Source organism: Branchiostoma floridae, chromosome 17, assembly GCF_000003815.2.
Source record: "Branchiostoma floridae strain S238N-H82 chromosome 17, Bfl_VNyyK, whole genome shotgun sequence".
Taxonomy (NCBI): domain Eukaryota; kingdom Metazoa; phylum Chordata; class Leptocardii; order Amphioxiformes; family Branchiostomatidae; genus Branchiostoma; species Branchiostoma floridae.
Genome location: NC_049995.1, coordinates 11,254,703 through 11,281,173, shown reverse-complemented (window position 1 = coordinate 11,281,173; position 26,471 = coordinate 11,254,703). Strand labels below are relative to the sequence as shown.

The 26,471-nt window shown below is 40.9% G+C and overlaps 1 protein-coding gene across 1 annotated transcript; it reads right to left on the bottom strand.

Moving 5' to 3' along the window:
* Positions 1-20,675: 20,675 nt before the first annotated feature.
* Positions 20,676-22,764, bottom strand: LOC118405056 (G-protein coupled receptor 84-like). The gene is made up of 2 exons (XM_035804459.1): positions 22,722-22,764; positions 20,676-21,895 (listed from the first exon to the last, which is right to left on the bottom strand). Exons 1-2 carry the CDS (start codon positions 22,762-22,764, stop codon positions 20,676-20,678), a joined length of 1,263 nt encoding a protein of 420 aa, XP_035660352.1.
* Between the last annotated feature and the right edge of the window lie 3,707 nt (positions 22,765-26,471).

Genomic DNA, 26,471 nt, shown 5'->3' with positions numbered 1-26,471 from the left:
AGACACAATTACCGTTTCTTAAAGAACCTGAGCGCCTTCTTTCTTAATGTGTGAATCACCAGCATGCTGTGTGCGTGTTGCAGTCAAGAAATAAAAGTGTAATTACAGTAAAGTACTAGTATGAACTTACCGTAGTTTTGTGGTAAGAGGGAGGAAGAGTGAAATTTTTGAGATCATGACATTTTAGCGATTGAATGGTGACATAACAGTTTGCGACTTAATCAAAACTTCTTTACTTCATACACAAAGGATAGTTAGAGTCAGGCGACTAACAGGTGCGTTATCTATTAGGCAAAGAAAACTTCTTTTCTTCATAGTCAAGAGACTAACGGGTATGTTGTCAATTAGGCAAAGAAAACTTCTTTTCTTCATACACAAAGGATAGTTAGAGTTAGCCGACTAACAGATGCGTTTGCAATTTACTATTAGGCAAAGAAAACCTCTTTTCTTCATACACAAAGGATAGTTCGAGTCAGACAATCTACATGTGTGTTATCTATAAGATCTAAGAAAACTTCTTTTCTAAAACTTCTCTTCAACGTAGCTTTATTGAAGAATGTCCTGCTGGACAGTACAGGGAATCAGATGACACTATGTTTACACAGGGCTGACTACAGATAGTCCCACTTTTCTTAGACATTTCTCTCAAGGACTCCGACATCAGAGCTTTTGGGACTTGGATTACTAAACACAGTTGGCAAGAAGTGTACACTGCCCAGGATACCCAGGGAAAGATGGACGCTTTCTACCAAACCCTAACTTGGCACGTAGATCACTTCTTCCCCACTAAATGTGTCAAGATGAACTTGACGGACAAAGCGTGGATTACACCAGCTATAAAGTGTTTGATACGGAAACGCCAGAAGGCCTTCAACCAGCAGAACGATCAGGTTTGGAAGAGACTTAGAAACAAAGTCATCCACTCCATAAAGATCGCAAAGCAAGCCCACTATGTCAACAAGGTGCAACAGGTGGCTCAAGACTTGAGGAGGTACCAAAGACGACCAGTAACCTTGCGGACAGGAAATGGCAAAGCGCCCACCCGGAAGTATATGCTAGATGGAGGTCAAACTCTTTTACCTGATTACCCAACAAATGTACACACTTAAACTGATTTAACATCGTCAATATTGTTGATTGTCCTTGATACTAGATTGATGTGTGAAGGCTTCTGTCTCCAACTATACTACCTACATACCAAAATCAAATGCAAATCATTTAAGAAAAGTGAGGGATAAGATTCGCAAACATTCAAAAGTTAAGTTGATATTATAATTCTTTTCCACTGAAATTTCCTTTGTTGTTGCGCTTACGACATTCTTATCTTTATCACCTATCATTATCACCTCGGATAACCGCACACTTCGGTCAATTGCACGGAGTCCTAAATTCTTAAGTTCCAAACCGGCTCCCATTCACTCCATTTTTATTGACTTCGCTTATCTGCACGATGAAAAGTCACCAATGCCGGATAATTGCACAAACATTTGCAAAACATCGTTTACATATTGACTAAAAATGCGAGCTAAAATTCGACATACGCGAGAGTTGCGACTGCAAAAAACAAACTACGAACATACAGACTATTAAAACAATATTATAAAGAAGAAGAATATCTGAAGATTGCCAATGTACGACACAGATCTACCATCACAAAACTAAGAATCAGTTGCCACAAATTACGAATCGAATCAGGAAGACATAACCACACTCCTCTAGAGCAAAGAATATGTCAATTTTGTAGTTTAGGGAAAGTAGAAGATGAAGTACATTTTACTATGGATTGTCCTTTGTATGATAGCGATAGGAACATTTTATTTGACTATGTGTTAGTAAATATCCCCACTTTAGACACTTGAACAGTAAAGAGAAATTTATATTCCTGACAGCTTTTGATAAACCAAGTCTAACCAACCATACAGCTGGCTACATTTACACAATTACCAAGAAGCGAGAGGAAGTCGAATGTCATAGAATAGATTAGACGCACATCTGCATATATAGATGTGTATGATTGTTTCCATTGTTACATATATGTGATTCTTACCGTGTGACCTGTACTTAGCCCAGTGGGGCAAAAATGTGCAATAAAGGCCTTCATTCATTCGTTAAAACAAGCCGATAACTGACTGTGAAAAGACGCAATACCGGCAATACGTATGAAAGGAAAGCGATGTTGTGGGGAGCCGTGTTCAGGTCACGGGAGGGTCGGCACCATAAAAAGATACGCCCATTAAAGGCCATCATATCATTGCAATCCATTCAGAGGTTCCTTAGTTATTGCTGCGAAAATAGGTACGCAGAAACATACAAAAAAAAAGATACACCTCTATATTTAATGTAACGTTAGATAATTACACATTTCCCTTTGTACATTTACACAGAAATATCGATATCCCAATGCCAAATTGATACTTTGAAAGCTGGCGACTCAAATCAGGTTTCCTTCATGACCTGTTGTCTGGTTTTGCTATATTTGTACTGAAAGTACATATACATATGTGCATGTTGTAACGGCAACCTTGCTGGTTTGGTAAAAAAAGATTAGAAGTATGAATTGAAATGTGTCACACACTGTCTAAATCACGCCAATGTAAATACAACATATGTAAATCTCCCTGGTAATCATGACCATCAAGAATGGTGGACAGTACATAATGTTTTGTGGTGACCCCTATCTAGACCCCATCTCACGTCAGCTTGTTGACTATTCACAAAAGAGGTCAAGGAATGTTATATCATATTAGCTACAGCTTTCCTGTCTGGCGAATAAAAGTCCTCGGATAACCGCAATAACGAATGGTGACTCCCAGACAATCTTTAAATTGAATGATTTATCCGGTATGCTGTATAGACAGACTTATTAATGGGAACTTCCCAACACGCCGTTGTGTGGACTCAAAACACGATCAACTGCGTCAAAGGCAAATTCTTGCAGTTTTGGACCCTGTTTCGATGTAAATTTTTGCTGGTACATGGTACTTATTCACATATAAATCAAACTTAGCCAAAACGCCAGTACCATACTTCAGTGTAAAAGCTACAAACTGAAAACGTCATGTCATTTTTTCTATTCAAACTAAAATCGACGTTGTCTGGATCCTTGTGGATCAATGTTAAGATTTTATCATACTACGGTCGATGGTATTTGCATATATTTTCAGCCAGGTAAAATAACTCCACATCTATTGTGAAATATGGAAAGTTACTGTCCTAAATAACATTTTCCGCCCGGCTTGTGAAGGGTGTAAGTACATTTTGTAATTCATTTTCTGACCGAAATAATGAAGGAAGGAAGGCCGTTATGGAGAAGGGTGGTGGAAAGACAATTTCTCAGTGCCCTAAGGCAATATCCGATCGATGTGCAGTGCAGACACATTAGTGAGAACTTTCCTTCAAACCATTTTATAGTTCAAAACATGATCAACTGTCGGGAAGACCGATCTTGTGGCTTTGACCTTGATTCGATGTAGTTTTTTTTTGCTGGTATCTAGTCACATATAGAGTCGTAAGTCGTGATTAGAACATGTTATCATAAGTTCACCTTTATTCGCGGGGTAACCTATATTCGTCAGGGTATGTAGGGATATCAGGTTGAAGGACGGTGTTTTCAAATTTCCATGTTTCCAAAGAAGATTGCACTTGATTCCTAAATACCCTGTTTTTGAAAACGAAAAACGAATATAGGTTAACCGCGGATAAAGGTGAACTAACGTTAGACGCAGAACTCCGATGTCCCCGGTTCAAACCTTGTCATGCTAACACTAACTCACCTTTATTCGTTGGGTAACCTAAATCCGTTGCTTTTAAATGCGGGGTACGTAGGCACATCAAGTCGACAGGTGATAGTTTTAAACTGCAATATCCTGAAAATATTGCAATTTGAAAGTAACGTCCGTCGACTTGATATCCCAAAATACCTTGTTTTTAAAAACAACAGATATAGGTAACTCAACGGATAAAGGTGAACTGGCGTTACCGATCTTAGCTCCTTGGGAAATGCATTTCACACAAATTTTCTCACACCACACAGGGGTAAGAATAATTACCTGCCTTCTGTTTTAGAGGTAAAATGCAGTGAATGAGAGGGTTCGTCTCTGCCTTCCAATGCACCTTTCTCACACGGCGGCCATGATAGATCGAAAACGAGGTCAATGAGGCTAGGCAAACAGACAAATTTCTAAATCAGCTCCCATTTAGCTGTCCCCTAAACCACACAGATTTTCACAATGTAAAATCAAATATTATACTTAGTACATTATAACTAGTGTTATTTACTACGAGATGTAGCAATTTAGAGTAGCGTAGACTGATCCCATGGTCCCTTAAGAGATGCAAAATAAAATAAAAACATAATAATGCAAATATCTGACAAACATGCAGTTATTTTCTTATACGTCAATTTCCTAATTGCCTCGTTGTTTGAACGGCTAATTATGATGAACAGTATAAGGCTTTTGTTTGCCACATTGGCCTCGCATGGAATAAGTTGTATACTGTGCCCTACATACGGACAAGGTAGATACCAACCCACTGCCAGTACGGCTTCAAAATTCTCTGGGAATACCGTTACCTTTTTTGTCATATAACGTTACATTCAGATAAAAGAGCTCAATTTACAGGGAATGGACAGCTTCTGTCCTAATGTATCAAACTTCTGTCCTAAATACTCTCCCAGCCACTCTGTGACATGTTTTGGTGTAAATACAGTTCCTCTTCTGTTGAAGAGAAGGCCCAGGGGAAGGTAATACGGGAAGTGACTGGACGTCTTCCAGACAAGTTAACAGTACCTTAAGGCTGGACGTCTCGTAGACAAATTAACAGTACCTTAAGACTGGACGTCTTTCAGGCAAGTTAATAGTAACAAAAGGCTGGACGTCTCCCAGACAACTTAATACTACCTTAAGGGGATACAGGGTGATTTATCCGGTGTAGAGGACGCTGGTCTTTCCTGGTCTAATGTATAAACTCCAGACAATATCCTTTCCAACTACAACTACTTTGAGACCGGACCTCGTGCCGCGGCTGTATATAACGGTGTACGGAGTGAGTGCCGAAGCAGTCTGCTACAAATCGGTGACAACGTAACTTTGCTTTCTGCACAGGTCATCGTTCGAGAGTTCATGCCATGGAGCAAGATGACCAGGTTTCCTAGCTTTCACTTATCTAAAACTTTCCTTTACAACTAAATTGATAATAACGTATTGTAGAGATTTTATTCAATTTTTGCTTAGTGGTAGTGTTTTATTGGATATTGAACAGTAGATTGCGTAGATTCCATTGTTTCTGTGACTCATGGATAGTGCAAACCTACAGCTGTTGAGAGCTAGAAAGTTTGTGGCTAAACGTGGTAGATGGTTAAGAAGAAGCGACGATAGCTTACAAAAGTAACCATGTCAAAAATTTGTTATCTAGCGATTTGCAGAGAAACTATAGACGGGTAACTACAGGTTACGCTGGTACCCTGGTTGGCCAAATCGCGTGTCCCATTTATTTATATGTTTATATTTGTCTACAAGACTCCGGGATGGCCGAATAGTAAAATGGTACTTTGGCCAAGTTAGGAACAAAAGCCTAGCCTATTGGTCTAGGAGTGAACTGTCCGGCCGGATAGCTGATAGATGGATAGACTGCAAAAGACTTAGGTCCTCTGGCAGCTTAATTTGGCCTAATTCTTATCTTTTTTCATCCACCTGATACGTCAGTTTGTTTAGAGAACAGTGCCTTATATTTTTATGCTTCATATTACCACCAGTTCCTTGTCTATAATCAATGGGGATTCGGGTGATAATTGTTCTTGCCTTGGCGGCTTGCATTGCCCTGATCCGAGGCTGTTTTCCCAACTGCACAGTAGCAGACATTGAGAGCTGCATTTACGATGATCTATCATGGTATAGACAACTACATTACATATACAACCCCCCTGCAAACGTGAAGGACTCTCCGTTACACAGGTCGTGTATCTTGTGCACAGAACCAACAGAACCTTCAGCTGACTTGCATGTGGCCAGTGTTTCATACGATAGAGGTAGTCCCTTGTTAGCTGTGAGGGGCCATTCATTTGGAGTGTTATCAGTACAAGCGCTTGGTTCCTGTAATATCACTAGAGTAAGATACCTTAGCCTTATTGAAGGAGGTATCACAGACTTGGAACCGGAGAGTCTTGGTGCGTTTCTGAGGTTGCAGCTTTTGGCCATAGATTACAACAACTTGACTCACATCAAGAAAGATTGGTTCACAGAGTTAAAACCTCCGAATGAACTGCTTATGCTGTCTTTGTCACACAATAATATCTTAGACATTGAGCCCAAAAGCTTTGCAGGGCTTACGTCATTAGGAAGATTGATACTAGAACATAACCTGTTACGGTTTGCTAGTCCTGAATGGTTCCGGGGGTTAACGAATTTGATCACACTTAACCTGGCCTCCAATCGTCTAGAGAGTCTCCCACGGGACGTGTTTGTGCCCCTTGTCAAACTAAAGATGTTGGACTTGAGATACAATGATTTCTTATGCCTGCCCAAGGATATCATTTGGCTACAGAAGAATCGTTTTACGTACTACAGTCTTGGTGGAAATAAGTTGTTTGGTGTGCATGGTCGACTTCACCAAACAATTAAATGGGAAGCCATTGTGATGTCAGATTTGTCTTGGGCACAGGTTAGGGTTACAGGTCTTAGCAATTGCACGCACTTTACACGTGATAAGCACGCAGAGAACACGTGGCTACATTACGATCACACGTGGACACAAGGGGGGGAGCTCAAGGTGAATTATGACTTTGGCTGTGGACTACAAAGTTACGGCAAGGAGGAAGTAACGGAAAGCAAGGCCTCTCGGTCTTCGTACGTCGTCATGGCCGTGATGGAAGGGAACCACAAGGGACACAAGAAAACCGTCACTTTCTGGTGCAAGCGGTTTTGGTTGGGCACAGAAACGGCCAGTGTAAACCTCGCCTGGAACAAAGAATCTACCATACAGCTTTCTGCCTTTACTGAGAAGAAAAACGACAAGACGTCACTTGTGGTTTCGTATATAGTCAATCCCGCCTCACCTATCAATAAGGTCGTCTCAGGCGGCGAGAAGATGATACAGAAGAATGTGACGTGCGTTCTCTTTAGCGGAAAGGAGACATTCAGGTCTTCCTTCGTCGTTACAAGGCCAGAAGAGTCGGACACTAACGTATGTCAGACTAGCGGAGATCAAGTTCGGACCAACAACACTGGTTCTGCCGTCGATGGACCAGGGAAGAGTAACAAAACGGTCGGCAACAAGACAGCTGATATCGGGGACAACAAAGACGTGAATCTGACGATGAAGAACAGCACGGAAATTTATGTCAACGTAAAGCCAACTCGCCTGGACACGCCGACAACAACACGACCTCTGCTCAACCAAGGCCGACGTGAGGTGCCATTAACTATCATTCTGTCGGTCTCCGCGGGGGTAATTGTTGTGAGCGCAGTAGTTCTCATCTTCCTGGTGAAGAAGTGGCGTCCCCGTCGTCATGACGACCAGACCACTGAGGAGAATCACGAGAACTCCGGTGAGATACCCACAATCGATCATTCAGCCCGGTCTGTGATCTCTATCAGCCGTTGGGTGATACCAACTGGTGACCATGACAACGACGGGGGTGCAACCGCTGATGGTCCAGCCTATTGGGAAATTCCAGACGACGGTTACTTCAACTTTAACAACCCTGGATATCAATATCGGCGCTCCTCGCTGCCAACAGACGAGAATTCCTACTGGCAGATTCCAGACGAGTACTACAACTACCAGAACACCCCACGGCAAGCGAACTGGCGCCCGTCCTCCCTGCCTCTAACGTTTAACGTCAGGTATGAAAACGTCGTCCAGGAAGAGAACGTTGAACGCTGGGAGTGGCAGCCGTCTGACCTTGATGCTCAAGACGAAGACGAGGACGTCACTACTTTCTACGCAGCAGGAGCGGAGGTAGCGCTTCCCGAAGTAAGAAGGATAAGAAATGGACATTCCAACTACGGAATCCAGCTGTCTAGATCCATGTTGGACCTACATAGAGGTGGGAAACAACAGAAGAACACAGACGTCATCAGTGGAAGATTTTCGGTCAAGACGCAAAATCCTCTGGCAAGCGGGGCCTATGGCACCTGGCGGATGACCTCCACGGTAAAGGCAAAGGACAGAAAGATGGCGGCAGGGGTGGCTTGGGGAGGCACTGGATCTCATAGTCAAAGCAGTACAGCTTACGAGCCTGCAAACAGACTTGTACCCGGTAGAGGAAGGAGCCGAAGGTTTGGCGAGTATGGCTCAACCAGGAGTGTTCTCGTCTCAAAATCAGCTGATGATGTCTTAAGCACATACCAAAAATGTGGTGATGTCCTTCCTCACAGGTCATGGAGTCAGGTTATGCACTCGTTTGATGAAGTCGCGTCTGAGGCGTTTGTAAGATTTCTAACAGGGCGCCGTCATAGTATATAAAGAAAAAAGTCTGTGTTTGGGTTCAGTGAGATGCTAACACAACAGCAAGCGCAAAGAATCCAAAAGAGTTCTTTCATTCAAATTTGAGAGAAACTAAAAGAGAAAACCCCCGAGATGAAAACATCTTTGGAACGCGACTCCTCGACATGTTGACTAGAACCTTTTCGTTGTACGAAGATCATTTGACCACCACCCCAACGTTGTAGAATATTACCATTATGTCACTTACCCATCCCCTAAGTCATCATGTTACCTCATATCCTGTCATCAAAAGTATTGAAAAAGTTAGGGCGCCTTCAACAAATCCGTGCTTCACACTTAATTCCATCTATCAGTTGTCGAATCTGAACACTTCTATGGACCTTTTACAAACATTTACTCTAAATGATATCTTTATCTTACTCACCTAGATTTTTTTGCAATAATATTCCGTAATTAATACAAATTGCTGGTGGTCTGTAGATGCACCGAAATGTTAGAGTACGCACAGGTGAGTAGTAAGGCTGTAAGCTTGCTGGTGGTCTGTAGATGCACCGAAATGTTAGAGTACGCACAGGTGAGTAGTAAGGCTGTAAGCTTGCTGGTGGTCTGTAGATGCACCGAAATGTTAGAGTACGCACAGGTGAGTAGTAAGGCTGTAAGCTTGCTGGTGGTCTGTAGATGCACCGAAATGTTAGAGTACGCACAGGTGAGTAGTAAGGCTGTAAGCTTGCTGGTGGTCTGTAGATGCACCGAAATGTTAGAGTACGCACAGGTGAGTAGTAAGGCTGTAAGCTTGCTGGTGGTCTGTAGATGCACCGAAATGTTAGAGTACGCACAGGTGAGTAGTAAGGCTGTAAGCTTGCTGGTGGTCTGTAGATGCACCGAAATGTTAGAGTACGCACGCTAGCATAGCCTGCAGTTCAGCCTTCTTCGTTTTTTTCCGCTCCCAAAGGTCGCTGTTGGCGAGTAGCGACCTTCGGGAGCGGAACAAAGCGAACAAGGCTGGACTCCAGGCCACGTAAGCAGGATGTGGTATGAATGTGTCTAGACTTGTTGATTACAGCACTGAATAATCACGAGCGTCCTTGGTGAATAAACAACAGTCCTGAGTCTATAGTCACAGCATAGTCAGAACTGCCACATATTGTTGTTATTGTTGGCATCCCTGTAGTGTCTAGTAGCACATACATTTCCTCACTGTTTCAGTAGCAGGGTATATTTGTACAGGGAGGGGACTTTTATTCATATCATATTGTAGTGATGTTTCCTCACTTGAAATGAACGGACTCATGTAGCAGCTCCCTATTATGTATGTTGTACCATGTATGTAAACATTGTGTATATAGACTTGTAGACTTATAAGACTCATATGGACTTAAAACGATGTAAACTCTTGTAATATACTTTGCCCGACCCTTGCCTCTACCATTATAACCTCAATGAAAAGCGGCTTGCAGGTCGATTTGAGCTTTCGTGAATAAATAAAGGTGCAAGCAAGCAAGCAAACAAACAAACAAACAAACAAACAAACAAATTCATACCCAGTACCCCCTTTATTCTCCCGTTTGACCATTCTATGTCCAAGAGACGAGAAGCTCCAAGCTGAACCTATGTATGGGTGTTGTTCTAGACCCCATGTTCTAGATTATTTATTGAAGGTCGACTTTAATACTAATTGTGTATAAACATGTGTATATCATGTGCACGTTACGCTCACAATGGTTCAATTCCTTGGAATTGTATGATTATAGAAAAAAAAATCGAAAAAGGCTTAGTGGTGGCCACGAAAAAATGTAGACACGTTACTAACGTGATGAAAGTGGGTTTAATACTGGTAGTACTATGTAACTTAAGTTCTAGTAGTAACACTGGTAGTAATACTAATAGCTGTTCCTGTAGCAATTACAACATAGTTGTTGTGACTTTTGTAGTATTAGCATTAGTAATTATAATACATTTGTGTAGCATTATAGCGGTAGCTAGAGTAACGAATGAATGAATGAATGACTACCAAATTTGTATGATTTGACTGCGACTACTTGAAAAGTCATTTGACTGAGACTACCAGAATTAGACATATGACAAATACTACCAGATTTGAGTCACTTTACTCAGACCACCAAATTTCAGTCACTTGACTCAGACCACTAGAATTGAGTCACTTGATTCAGACTACAATATTTGAGTCACTTGGCACATATCCATCTAAAATGACAAATTCAGTCAGCATGGCATGTTTGAAAAATACGATTTTTGCATGAGTCAATGGACGCAATATATTGTAAATTTCAAACTAAGAACGTCTTAATCTCTAGGAAACTAGCCATAAATTCTGATATTTGGTAAAATGCAATAATTTGAACTTAGTCATAAAAGGGAAATAAAATGGATTTTCACTTATTTTTGGATCATTTTACAAGTAGAAGCTGTTGTAACATACATGTATGATAGCGGTGATGGTACGTAAAAGAAGTGGAGAAACAATCCGGAAAAGCATAAGAGATGGATTTTTGATGCTATCAAAGTCATTGTTCGATTGTAATATCTTGATATCAAAACTATAAAGCAGAAATAATTTTGAATGATATTGAGACTCCAAATTTCCCTGAGCCACTATTTGCTCATTCGTATACGCTCTATAACATTACATTTGGGGGAAAAGAAGATGAAATTTCCCCAGAAGCAGTCAAAATTTGCATCCACCAAATGAAGCATCCAAAAACAGCCGAATCAATCCAAAAACATTGTCAATTTCCTTTTTTTTGTATATATGATATGAACCTTGCAGATATAGACCATGCTGCGGCAACTTTTTTTTTTTTATTAGTGGCGTTAAATGTACAGAAAACGACATAATTATTTGAAAGATAACAAATACCAAATGTCCCTAGATAAATAAAATAAAATGAAATCGCAAGGTTCCGTGAAGGTAAATTTGCGGTACTGACCTTGGTGCTGATAGCTCCATCTTGTGCAGACACTTTTCAGGTAGATCGCTAGAGGCCGCTGCTGTATGGTACTGGTCGAGTCTATATAGCTAGTGACGTGACAAATCCGCGGTCTAGCAACGACCTCTAGTGATTCTTTTGCAAAATACAAGGACATTCATGACAATCAATGTATAGAGTACATGTATTATTGTCTTTACCCTAGTCATAAAAATGATCTGTTATATGCACAGCCTTTTCTTTCTATAGAAAATGGCTCGACTTGAATTCAAGTGGAATGAATAAAAATGTATGAAATACAGATGCATAAAACTTTAACGCTGTAACGTTAGTTAATGCATAAAATCGTGGTCTAACACTTCTGATGATAAAAAACACAGCTTCAAAACCAGGCTGGTAACATAACAGTACTCCGTCACATTTTGGTTGATTGACTTGATCAATATGCTGGGATTCTGTAGACACATCAATGTAAATCTGTAACGTCGTCCCTCATATGTTCACTAACAGATTTTCTTACCCTCTTTTCTGTAGCATGTTTATGTACCGATTTGTCTACAAGTGTAGTAGCAATATCAATGTACATTTATACATCAGAACAAATATACTTGTACTGCAATGTGCCATGTACAAACTGTCAATATTATTTGAAAACTTCACAGAACCTTCATATGGTGAGAGTAAACTTGGAATATTAGCAGTTCACTAAAGCTTAGATTGCATATTTGAACATTAACAATTCGTTTGAATATGTTATAGAGATTTACAACTTTTACGGATACATTTAACCAAGAGATGTTCAGAAGCACTATTGTAGACGTCATTCCAAAGAAGCTGATAGCCTGGCACAGAATATATCGTAAGGCCAATGATCTGAAATAGCCTTGAACAGGACTGACAGCGTGGCCATTCAAAATAAACGATATAGTATGTAACACACGTAAACGGAAATGGCATTGAACAAGCCTGACTGTGTGGTGAATCAAAATGATCAAATAGCCTGGAACACGTTTTGCTTCTAGGACATTCGTAATGAACAGAAATAACCTGAACATGTTGGTATTACTAAAGAATTGACATCCTGGAACGAACATGACAGTGTGTGGAACTGATAGCCTGGAACAGGCCTGACTGTGTGGTCATTTAGAGGGAACTGATATGATAGCCTGGAACAGGCCTGTCTGTGTGGCCATTCAGAAGGAACTGATAGCCTGGAACAGGCCTGACTGCGTGGCCATTCAAAAGGAACTGATAGCCTGGAACAGACCTGACTACGTGGCCATTCAAAAGGAACTGATAGCCTGGAACAGGCCTGACTGTGTGGTCATTCAGAGGAAACTGATAGCCTGGAACAGGCCTGACTGTGTGATCATTCAGAGGGAACTGATAGCCTGGAACAGGCCTGACTGTGTGGCCATTCAGAAGGAACTGATAGCCTGGAACAGGCCTGACTGTGTGGCCATTCAGAAGGAACTGATAGCCTGGAACAGGCCTGACTGTGTGGCCATTCAGAAGGAACTGATAGCCTGGAACAGGTCTGACTGTGTGGCCATTCAGAGGGAACTGATAGCCTGGAACAGGCCTGGCTGTGTGCCTATTCAGACGGAGCTGATAGCCTGGAACAGACCTGACTGTGTGGCTACTAAAAGGGAACTGATAGCCTGGAACATGCCTGACTGTGTGGCCATTCAGAGGGAACTGATAGCCTGGAACAGGCCTGACTGTGTGGCCATTCAGAGGGAACTGATAGCCTGGAACAGGCCTGACTGTGTGGCCATTCAGAGGGAACTGATAGCCTGGAACAGGCCTGACTGTGTGGCTATTCAGAGGGAACTGATAGCCTGGAACAGGCCTGACTGTGTGACCAATTAGATGGAACTGATAGCCTGGAACAGGCCTGGCTGTGTGGTCATTCAGAGAGAACTGATAGCCTGGAACAGGCCTGGCTGTGTGATCATTCAGACGGACCTCATAGCCTGTAACAGGCTTGACTGTGTGATAAATCATTGAGAACTGATGCCTGTAACAGGCCTGATTGTGTGACTATTCAGAGGAAACTGATAGACTGGAACAGACCTGACTGCCGGCCATATCCAGAAGCTACATGTTCTTGTAGCTTGTCATGGCCCAGAACGTGCAGCTGTTCAAAAGGAACTGGAAATCTGGAACGGAGCTGATAGACTGGAACAGGCCTGACCGTGGGACAATTTATACTGATAGCCTGTAACAGGCCTGGCCACGCGGCCTTTCAACAGGACTACTGATAACCGGGAACAGCATAGACTCGAACATTAATAATTACATGGATATCATATCATTTTGTTCACATCAACATTATCGTATATTGTATTGTCATTGTTGTATGACTTTATTGCGTGATGAAAATCTGTGTATTTCATATCATTACACATTAATAAAAAATCAATTCTTCGGATTTTAACCGGAACTCGCTAATCCCATAGTGATCTGGGGTCAAAATTACAAATAACATGTTTAAAGTAATGTATACATCTGTAAAATCTTGTCTCATTTTCTCTATGTATTGTATTGTATGGTCGTTTCGTGTAAATTGTATGCTATACTGAATCTAATTATTGTAGAAAAAGCAAATGTGAATACATCCAATTTCGAAAGATTAGAAGTATGTAATAAATTGTAGTATGAAGTGTTCAACTTGGTAAATGACATTGTGGAAAAACTTAACTTTACGTAACCAACACCAAATTTTTAGCCGACCCCGTCAGCCTTGTTCACGGAATGTAATAAATTGTACTTAGTGGAAACCTAAGTGTCTATTTTTGTATTGTATTTGAATGTATCAATTAATGAATGAGCGAACAAACGAATCAAGGGAAGAATGATTGGCTCATTAAATGAACGAACAAATGAATGAAATAGGAAAAGCACCCTTGTCTTCTTTGAATCAATATTTTTCAGACCATGTAGCAGCGTCCTCTGCCGATCTATATGTAAAGTCAACGCAAAACGTACTATTGTTGCTCGTTACAGATATATCGCTGGAGGGCGCAACTGTGTGGTCTTTATTGTGTCGCTCAGCACAACCATACGTTAACGGTAGGAAACGAAGCGTCAAGAAGAGTAATGATGCCGTGATCTGATTTCTAGTAGACTCATGTAGCTACGTAATGTTTTGCTAGACAGTTAAAACTTGAAAGGGAGTTTATTTTAGTAATTGATAAAAGCACGTTGTTCGTGACAAATGCCGCCGCGCAACTGTACTACATCACCCATAGAAAAGTATGACGCTGCACTTTGGAGCAATATCGCAAGAGGCCACTGCTGTGCTATCTGCTTCGGGTTGTTCAACAGGTGTTCATCCACAGCGTGAATTCCCCAGGGACGGACAACCACATTAAATTACACCGATATGTTAGGAATTGACCTCGGCTGACTTGAACTATAACACTTTTGTTACCGTCAGACCCGCCGTTACCATGGCAACGGCCACCAAGACCGCTCCCTATGCTTAAGTATAGGACTTAGTGCGGTCTAAAGCCCGCTCGACCCCCCCCCCTTTTACGCCCTAAAAAAGACTACCCCCCAACCCAAATCACTCAGAACGGTAGAATGTGGTCTGGCAAGCTCCTTGTAGAAGTAAAAGTCAACCAGAATATTGAATTATTTGAGATAATGAGACCAATTAGCGGCCCCTCAGATGGTCCCTGTACAGGGCCGACACCTGTGCTAGGCGCCGAAGTGCAAAGTTGGTCATATCTCAGGAACCATTTGGACTTCTGTTCTAAAACTTGGTACGGTTTTATATCTTGACTAGTTTTATTGTATGAATGAAAAGAAATCCAAGGTCAAGTTGGTTTAAGGTCTCATAACACAGTATTTGTCAAAAGTAGTTCGTTTGAAAATAGTGCCCCGCAGTACTTGCAAAGGCCGTAATTATTCTTGCGTGTACAACAGCGAGGTGGAATCTGTGGTGAATGGTAGATGAATACATCGGTATTGATACTGTATAACTTGGATTACGTTGCTTCTTCGGCCGGCGTGGATCTACGCCTTGATACTGTTACCGGCACTTCCTGTTCGTCTCCTGCAGTTCCATGACCTCCGCTGGGGGTCAAATCAAAGTGTCTTTTATAGAAAAACGAGCCGGCAAATCTATGCTCATTTTCAGATATTTTGTAGGTTGTACCCTCAACTTCAACATACTTAATCCTTGTAAATTGTATCTGCACCTTGCTATAGGTTTTGAGTCGTCGAACGGCCTCACTTTGGGGTCCTTAACCATGTAAATCCCCATAGGCGAAAAACTGACTGAGACCTTAATCAGGTTGACGATCAATTTGCTTTCTAATAGAACAGTTATCGTCTAGATTGAAGACATAACTGTACGCTAGGCCATATCTCTAATGTCGCTGGATTTTTAATTCTATAGGGTGACGCAGCACTCATTGACAGATAATTTTTACACCAGAATTGATTACATGACAATATTTACGACGCAATGAAAAATAACAAACTATTGGTGATGTCGACATTTCTAGACTGTCGCATTTTTGACCGGTTTCATAATTTCGTCTGAAATACAAGAATAATTGACTCGAAGGTGATGACGGTGTTGTTATGAAGTCTATCAACATGCAACCAACTACAACAGCGCGTTGATAGAATACTTTGTACTGGTATATGATTGCCTGAGCGCCCTGAGGGCAAAGACAGACCATGCAGCAGTGACATCTAGCGATCCATGTGCGAAGTGCAAGGTCGGATGTCAATGTAAGCACTAATCTAAGTGGGCAACCTTTGGAATAGGCCTAATTGTTTGGCCATTCACAAAGTACTCATAGACTGAAACATACTCGGCTGGGTGAATTTGTGAATGATTTTCGCGATTTCATTCAATAAAGTAGCATGCTACAGGATGTTAAGTCATAAAGATAATGATAGAGTCGTTGTAAAGCTGTGGTAGTGACGTCCGTGAATGATTTATTGGCTTATAATGTCATAATCGATTATATCTATGGATAAGCACAAATAAACAAGAGTTGACAACACAATGTGCAAGTTTTGACAACAAGTTTGTATAAACTCTGTGTGCCTGACAAAACTCAAGTATTTTACACAGATGAAGAAGCAGATAAAAGAAACTCAAAGATGTATTCTTTTCTATCGTAATTGATAATAGCAATACTGTAAATGTAGAAATTTTTGCGGTGGTTTTATGTTCGAGGTTTTTACGTTGCCAATTCACCGCGAACATTTTTCGATGGCAGTAAGAGACTACAGTGCCTGGTGCTACAGCAAACAACCCTTTTTCCGCTACCGTCAAATCCCCGCGAACTTAAATGCATTTACAGTATATCTGTAGATACACATTCTTCACCATGCGAGACTTGGCACAAGTCAGGGTTGTAGCCAGCCTGAAATCATTTTCAGTCCCCTTGATTTTGAATTTGTCCTATCGAGCACCGAAGGCATGGCGTGACGTTGTGCGTCATTTCTAGGGGGTCTGGCTCCCAGAAAATTTTTAAATCAAGACCCTCTGAAACACTATTTCCTGCATTTTGAGGTGCAAATTTTGCTTGTAGACTAAGCTGTTCAATGTAATCTGATTTGGTGAAGAAGAACACATGGGTTTCAGTTTTTTTATATCTTTACATATCAATTGTTGTCTGTCCCGGGGGACGGAATGGGGAAAACTTTTTTCAGTCCCCAGCTGCAAAATTCATTCAAAGGACTGAATGACAGTTGCTTGCTACAACCCTGGCACAAGTACAAGTCATGACAATTATTTCATGGAAATCCTAAATTACTTCTACATACAATGATACAATGTGCAAGAAAGTAAGATGCAGCAAACAAGTCAATTTTTATCTGATTGATAATATATATTAATGAATGGAATTTACCATTCAAGAGTTGGCACAATGTACAAGTTTTGACAAGTAATAATCTTGCAAAGAAAATATACTCAAAGCCTAGATGACTTACAAAGTGTATCACATGTACAAATGCAAAAAAAATAAGATACATCCAACTAATCGTTTCTAACTAAGGGTGCACTAGTACCTGAAAAAATCAGTGGACCAAATTTTGGACCCACTATAAAATAACCAGATTATATCGGCAGGGGTTTACACATTTTGGCACTTACCGGTTAAAAAAATTACAGCGAAGTAGCTTGAGAAGAGTGCATACTTTTTTTTAGTCATTTCTGATAAGGTTCTACAGTCAAACGTACATACATACTTTGCATGCAGACAGGCTTTTGAAACGCCAGTGGGAGTCAAATACTCCGCGCTCTATATTCCATTGTAGAAAATCCGCCCATTGCTTTGAGTGTCACCCGTTCAGAAGGTTGCACAATAAAGTCCGGCTCGTACCCACCCCTTTACTGACATTATTGATGTTGAACTTCACTTTTCATGTGTTCATACTCAATTCAAGTTTTGGCAACGTGTACATTGTATTTTGTGAAAATTTTAAATGGCGTACAAAGTGTATTCTACTATGCATACAATGTACTTAGAAAATAAAGTACATCCAACAAGTCAATCTTTTCTGACGCAATTGATAATATCTATAATTAGATAATATATAGAAATAGATAAAACTTTACCGTGCAAGAGTTGGCATGAGATACAAGTTTTGACAACAGATATTTCATACATGACTTACAAAGCATATTAATAATAACATACATTCAACAAGTAAATTGTTTCTGACATAATTGACAACAGTTACATGTACAAATAGATACACTTTACTGCACAAGAGTTGGCATAAGGTAAAGTATTTGTAACAATTCCAAAGGACTTATAAACGAAGTGTATTCTACAAACGATACACAAGAAATCAGAGTGCATGGACATCTAAAGTTTAAAAGGGTTAAGTATGTAGTTCACTACGAACCTGTTAGGCGTCAGGGTTCCAGAGAGGTTATAAAAGGCAAAGTTAAGCCCTGTATCCAAAGTAAAATATCAACTTATATCCAACATGCAAAGAAAATTTAGTAGGATGATTGTCAGTGAAGCCCTTCAATTTTCTTTCCTTTCTTTCAGCAATTAGCTAAGATTGTGAAGTGGTTCATCATTAAAGCGTACAGCCCCCTCTATGATAGCTTGTTAGTGACCATTGATATCAAAGTGAAGAGGTGTACAATGTAATCTGTGTGGTTTTCATTTGTTCTGTATATATAATGAATGATTGATGCACCTGCGTTCCTCACTAGTATTTCTTGTGATGACGATCTCCTAGGGAACCAAGCGACAGCGAAAAAATCACCATGCGTCATCATGAACCATGGTGATACGACTTGTTCACTTTGCGAATCCTAGAAATGTTTTAGGACTGCATTTTTAGTGACTGATTCAGTGTAGGAGTGCCGGTAAACCACTTTATTGTTGAAGGTAGAAATGATTTTTACCGTACCATAATTTTCCTTAGCGAGATAAGGGTGACTTAATACAACTCTCATACACATCACCTAAAATTCATGCATTATTGAAACAAATTCAGTAGTTGTCATGTAATAGAAGTCACTGAAGTATCCATTATTTGATCCATATGTGTTGTGATATTTAGTGCTACATTTACATTCAAATTTGACCCCCTAAATCACAACACTATATGACATAACTCAAAGCATACAATGTGGATGAAATGTTTTGCAATAGTAGATGGTTCAAATCATACCTGACTGCGAGGTTGCTAGACAAATACAGGAATGTCAATTCTACTCATGGCCCATGGAAATACTATCAGGCAGTCCGGTATCCTGAAAGAACCAACAGAATTGAACCTTTCTGACAAAAGTGAACTAAAAAATCGAGACATACGTGTGCAGTGTGACATCATGAATGCGGGGATTGTTGAAGGTTGAATTGAAGTTTGTTTTTGGTGAAACATCATTTTGACGGTCAAATTTAGATCTACTGCATTTTGGTTGCTTGCTTTTGTTACCTAGTACAGGTACTTTCCTCCAGGACAATTTATAGGAATCTAAACTCTATGTAATTTGATGTTTCCTTTTTCGTGCCACAAATTTTGTTACCTAGTACATGTGCTTTCCTCCAGGACAATTTATAGGAATCTAAACTCTATGTAATTTGATGTTTCCTTTTTCGTGCCACAAATTTTGTTACCTAGTACATGTGCTTTCCTCCAGGACAATTGATAAGAATCTAAACTCTATGTAATTTGATGTTTCCTTTTTCGTGCCACAAATTTTGTTACCTACTACACGTGCTTTCCTCCAGGACAATTGATAAGAATCTAAACTCTATGTAATTTGATGTTTCCTTTTTCGTGCCACGAATTTTGTTACCTAGTGCATGTACTTTCCTCCAGGACAATTAAAAGGAATCTAAACTCTATGTAATTTGATGTTTCCTTTTTCGTGCCACGAATTTTGTTACCTAGTGCATGTGCTTTCCTCCAGGACAATTAAAAGGAATCTAAGCTCTATGTCATTTGATGTTTACTTTTTGGTGCCAAAAATTTTGTTACCTAGCACATGTGCTTTCCTCCAGGACAAATGATAAGAATCTAAACTCTATGTAATTTGATGTTTCCTTTTTCGTGCCACGAATTTTGTTACCTAGTACATGTGCTTTCCTCCAGGACAATTAAAAGGAATCTAAACTCTATGTAATTTGATGTTTCCTTTTTCGTGCCACGAATTTTGTTACCTAGTGCATGTACTTTCCTCCAGGACAATTAAAAGGAATCTAAACTCTATGTAATTTGATGTTTCCTTTTTCGTGCCACGAATTTTGTTACCTAGTGCATGTGCTTTCCTCCAGGACAATTAAAAGGAATCTAAGCTCTATGTCATTTGATGTTTCCTTTTTGGTGCCAAAAATTTTGTTACCTAGCACATGTGCTTTCCTCCAGAACAATTGATAAGAATCTAAACTCTATGTAATTTGATGTTTCCTTTTTCGTGCCACGAATTTTGTTACCTAGTGCATGTACTTTCCTCCAGGACAATTAAAAGGAATCTAAACTCTATGTAATTTGATGTTTCCTTTTTCGTGCCAAAAATTTTGTTACCTAGTACATGTGCTTTCCTCCAGGACAATTGATAGGAATCTAAACTCTATGTAATTTGATGTTTCCTTTTTCGTGCCACAAATTTTGTTACCTAGTACTTGTATTTTCCACCAGGACAATTGATAGGAATCTAAGTTCCATATCATTTGATGTTTCCTTTTTTGTATGGCACAAATATGTGCATCTTAGTTTACCGAGTCATTTTCTGATTTTGGTGCGCCGATAATAGAATAGCAAACATTTGACAGAAACTCACGTTATGAAGTTGAGAATACTGTCCCAGATATGCTTGTACCCCTGGCGAATGTTTTTGTTCATGACGCCGTATACGATTGGGTTCAGGGCGCCGCTCACTGAGGCCAGCAAGTGGCCGACAGTGAAGGCTTCACCTGGTACATAACTGGAGAACATTCCCATGAGGAAAATTGGCAGATTGCATATGGTGTACACAGCAAACAGTATCATCATCATTTTGGTGATCTGCCTTTCGGCGGCGCTACTGTTTTGTGACTTGCCACCCGAGACAACGTGTGGCTGTCGTTCATCTTTGTCTTCCTGATCTGACACTGTAGCAGCATTTAGGGTGATGCCTTTGGCTCTATATGGCTCATTGTGGCCATTATCTTTTTGTTTCTCATCGCTTGATGGGGATTTTTTGCCCTGTTCTTGTTTACCTGTGCCTGACACTGTAGCAACCAGGTTGCTACCTTTGGTTTTACCTGGCTCTATGCAATCTTTGCCTATTGGTCCGTCATGGCTAGATGAGGAATTGTCATCCCCCACCCATTTTATAGCCTTTGTATCTTTTAAAGGCTTAGTCATCTTGGTGATACATGTGCTTGCAGAAGGACCGGCGCTATCAATTTCCACTGGTACGACCTGCACTACCAAACCGGCAGAAGGGCCCTGTGCATTAGCCTGGACTCGGTTCTTACTCTTCCTCACATGATTCTGGATGAGAATGTAAAAGACGAGTGCTGCAACGTATGGGAGCATTAAGTTCAAAATGCCTGGGGGAATCTTTGCCCAGAGTTTGTCAGAATTTCCCAGGGCGCACCGTTTCAACTTCGGGTCGACCTTGACTTCCTCAATGAGATAAAGAGGCAAGAAAGAAACGATGGGGACCAACCATGCGAGCAAGAGCATGACAACGAGGGCAGACGTGGAATTCAGACGTGTACTGTGGGTACAGATCTTGAAGTAACGCTGAAGAGCGATACACAACATGTGGGCTAGCGATATCCCCCACAGCACTGGGGAGGCATAGCCCATAAGCCAGCACAGTGCTGTTGGGGGCTCCCAATGGGGGTTTAGGATTTGATGGATCCATAAGGGGGAGTAAAAAGTGGCGTAAAGGATATCTGCACATCCGAGACTGACCAGGGGAGCGTTGACCAGTCTCCGTAGGGCCGGACGTGTCCAGATGGTCAGTATGGTGAGGAGGCCACCAACCACAGTTAGGACAATGGTGACTGTAGATCAAAATTGATGATTTTAAATTGTCAGTATGAAAAAAGTGGTTAGACCTAGGGAAAAAAACTTTGCGTTTCCTGTTTCAGTGCTGAAAGTAATCATGGTAGGTAGGTAGGGATCATCTTCTCCTTTTTATATAGACATTGTCCAATTTACCAAAGGAAATCTGAAATGAGTGAGGTCAATATTAATGTCAAACTTGAATTTTGTACAGAATATTTACACAGATAGGACAAGCAGTTTTTTCTTAACTTGAATAGGAAGCAGACTAAATAAAAAAATTCTGACTGAAAGCTATGTGATTTCACTGCCCACCCTGTCGGGAACCAGGAAACAAAATGCTGTTGCCACGCTTATTAAAACTTGATATGAAGCAAATTACAGCAACATCAACTCTTTCTTTAGTTTCCCACAACACCTCGTATGTTTACAAAATGTAGACATCAACATTGGTATTGGTTGCATGGCTTGGAAGAAATTAAATTATCACTATGGGTGTGATTCCACCCCGCCCTTAAAAATGGTCGTCACCTAAGAGGACAGGAAGAATTCAATCAGCAGACGAAAATGTAACAATTCAAACCTAAAATCTAGACCGTAGTAATTTACTTTATTAATCAGTAACAAATAGAATTCAAAGTAAAGAACCAAGAACTGTTCCTCATAGGCCATTACATAAATTGGGGCACCCTGAAAACTAATTTGTCTTCTTTGTTTTGTGCCTTTCATAAAGATTTTCCACAGAGAAAGAATTAAAAACGGAGGAAACAAAATGTCATGACACCGCAGTGTACAGGAAAACGGAAGGCAGAAATATAAACTTACTTCCGTTGGAGACAACAAGAATGTACTCTCCAGCAGTAGGCATGGCAAAGATTGGATCTCTTCTGTCGTCCGTCGATTTTGACGCTTACAAAGCAGCACTGTATGACACAATGAAGGGTTGCTGTTTACAGTAGTGAAGCCTGGAAACGAGGAAAATGATTTTACTGTCTGAGAATAAAACATGGATGTGAAATCTTTTGTCAATCATCTCTCTATGTGTGTATGTGTGTGTGCAAGTGAGTGATAATGAGTGCGTGAATATGTGTATCTGTGAGTGTATGTGTGAGTGAATGAGTTAATTTGTATCTAAGTGTATGTGTGTGAGTTAGTGTATGAGTGAGTGAATCTGACTGCTCACATGGAGAAAGCAGAAAGCAGAGGAGAAGGATGGAACCACAGGTTATGAGTTACCCACCTGTTGCAATGTTGAGACTCACTCAGCTCCGCTTGCTCCTGAGTGTCCCTCAACAGGACGATAGGTTCGGGGGTGATTCTGCCCGGGCAAGGTGACCAAAAAGGCGGAGCCGGGCAGAGCGAATGTTTTGTCGAATACAGCGAGAAATTCGCAGAAACGCTAGCAGCAGCTGCGCTCCTTGGTCAGAATGAGCAATAATGCAGACGTGCTAAGATCATATAGACTCTTTGTCCCTTCACTCAAACCACCTTAATGATATGGCGTTAATAAGTTTTCATAAAAGAAACACATTGTTGAACGAACCCGTACCTTGGCTGTGGTTACGCCATGGATCCTGAGTACGTTCTCATTGAGCCAATCACGATCTCATTGTCCCTCCATACAAACCAATATAATTGGCAATTGATGTTAGTTTTCATAAAGCAGAAAAACAAGACTTAGTGGCCCCAAGCTTCGCCACGGCAACTGCAACTGCCAGTTCAATGACCTCATAGCTAAGCAAAAACTATGGAAAAGACTGACTATATGATATGACTAAACATGCTCGATTCTGCAAAACAGGCATACAGTGATTGTCAAATATGAAATCCTTTACAAACTAGAAAGGCCGACATTTGCTTGGGTGCAAATACAGCATATTTCAGCCATACCCATTCCCACGCAACATTGGACTGTTCCAAGTCACCCCTGCGCAAAAATTGAACATTTTAACAGTAAGTTATTCTCGCCACTGTCACTAGTTTGGGGGATAGATGTCTCTTTCTGGCCATATGTTGCGATTATACATTCCCGTGGTTCCCAGGCCACGATGACGTCATAGGCCTGGCCAGGTGAAGACTCGGTATCACCGCCTCAGGCTCTGAGACGGCTGCAGAGGCCGGGTCTTTCGCGCCAGGTCGACGTAGACGGCCGACGGGCATGTCTTGGTGGTAAACTTCGGCGACACTTTCTTGGCATATAAAAAATAGGAGTAAAAGAACCCCGCGCAATGCATTGCAATGGGGAGAGGTTCTTTTAAGAGCCCTTAAGAGCGGCGACGCGATTAGCGACTGCCATGTGCCCCCAGCCATGCTCCTGGCCAAGGCGCTCGTGATAGGCACCCTAGTTTGGGCGATAGATGTCTCTTTCTGGCCATATGTAGCGATTATACATTCCCGTGGTTCCCAGGCCACGATGACGTCATAGGCCTGGCCAGGTGAACACTCGGTATCACCGCCTCAGGCGCTCAGACGGCTGCAGAGGCCGGGTCTTTCGCGCCAGGTCGACGCAGACGGCCGACGGGCAGGAATTATATTTTCTGAGGCAATCGTGTCACTTTTGAGTTGTCTAAGAATGTTCCAGAACGCGGAAGCGTTTTCAGTAGCCAATTTGACTGACTCTGAGAAAAGCACTAGCGCTTCTCAAAACATCGTTTTTCGGATAATTCAATGTTTCCAATAGAAAAGGGTTTGTTGTCGCTGACCGACAGACTCATTTGACATTTTCTGTAGAAATATTTTTTTTTGGTAAAAACCATCACAAATATAATCTTTTTATCCAAAAATTGCTAATTTGGGGCCATTTTTTACAGGCCGCTACACGGAAAAAATGAATTTTCCTGGGATAATGACTGATATGGCAATGAAGGTTAAGACTTCTTCTGTATACGGAGTAAAAAGGAAAAAAAAAAGTTATCCGATACGTTTCCGCGAGCTCCGATGGCGCTAAAACACCCAAAACGCACATAGAACGCACGATCTGGGTAATCAGGCGACGAAACGCTTTACCGCTATCGCGCGCACTAATACCAGGAAGTGTTCGCCGCATGATCAAATCTCCGACACCATAAAACGCTACGAACAACAAGCATTTGGAGAAGTATAAAATGTTATAGACTTCTAAAGCGATAGCCGAAAAATCTAGAGCCAAAACTATGGAGACAACCTCTGATTTGCGTCTTATTCTTAGGGACATTTGGTCATCTGGTCACTTGAAATTCCGAACCGGAACCTTAAGTTTTTGAAACAAGTTACTTTTGTGGGCTTGTTTGGTTCTACGAATTAGTCTTATATACTCTTTCTTCTTTTTGAAATGTTGAGCTCTTATAAAAGGGTCCCGTGGGTTTTTTGAGAGCAACTTACCAAGGTTGTTTAAATGCCTCTTGGCAGCTGCACAGCTTTCTGAGAACCACGTTTTCTTGGTTTTCGGCTTTCACTTTTTTGGTGAAGCTTAGGCGTAGGGATTTATAACCAGCTTCTTGTAAAGGTTTAAGAAAATCATTTAATGCTGTGTCAATTGAAGCTGACGTAAGGTCGTAGGTCTTTTCCAAAAACTTTCTTATGTCCGCAAAAAAAACGGTGCTATTGGTGGCATCTAAGAATTTTTCTTTAGAATTAGAGTTCCATATAAATTTGCGATAAGGTCGGGTAGGCAGGGGACTTTTGTCTGGTAACTGTTTTGGACTACATTGTAAGATAAGGGACAGTTTGCAGTGATCTGAAAGTGGAGATAAGGGATGGACGTGGAAGAACGAGGTTTTATGAAGTAAGATCGTCTCACTAGCTAGAACGTAATCAACTACGCTGGAGCCATTAGGTTGGTAGCAGGTTGGCTTACCTAGCACATCCCCGGGGGTCCTGCCGTTTAGGATTCTTAATTTACTGTTAATACAAAGTTCAATTAAATTTTTGCCGAAAGGGTTGGGCTTGCCCGTGTCCATACTGTTACGGGGGAAAAGGTGGTCAAAATCATAGTTATCAGGGAGTACATGGCTGTCAATAAAATTGTCAACTATATGATCTTTTAAATCACCAATGCGGGCATTTAGATCCCCTCCGATCCTATAACCTCCCCAAGATTTTTAAAGGCAGCTATTTCATCTTCAAGAACATCAAAAATGCCGTATGCCCTGCTGACGTGTACTGTGGACTTGTTCGGACTAATATATACTGATGCTAAATAAATGTCCTTGTCCATGTCAAATAGATTTTTGTCGATTTTAACCCACAGAATGTCCTCAGTTTTGCTGACAAGCTTGGTGACTAAGTTTCTTAAAAAGGAATACAATACCACCAGAGCTACGCTTAGCTTTTTTAGATTTAGTTCTTGTGCTACTAAAATAATGAAAGTCGGGAAAGTGTAACTCACCTGTATGCCAGGTCTCTAGAAGTGAAAAGAAGTCAAACCCATATATATGATTTATAAAGATCTAAGTGGTTATAAATTAGAAAGGTTGAACATATGACAGAACACACAGAGTATGGTATGCAACTGCTCAGTACAAGTTACAGTATAATTGAAAACGTTTTTATTTTATTTTATTGAAACAGCCAAAAATTGATGTGCACAGATGTCAT

What these genes read in the sequence shown, in the direction of transcription:
- LOC118405056 (XM_035804459.1), bottom strand. Translation starts at nt 22,764, where the DNA reads ATGCCTACTGCTGGAGAGTACATTCTTGTTGTCTCCAACGGAA. An exon ending in TCTTGTTGTCTCCAACGGAA is followed by an intron (nt 21,896 to 22,721) that starts GTAAGTTTATAT and finishes TTTGATCTACAG; the next exon opens with TCACCATTGTCCTAACTGTG.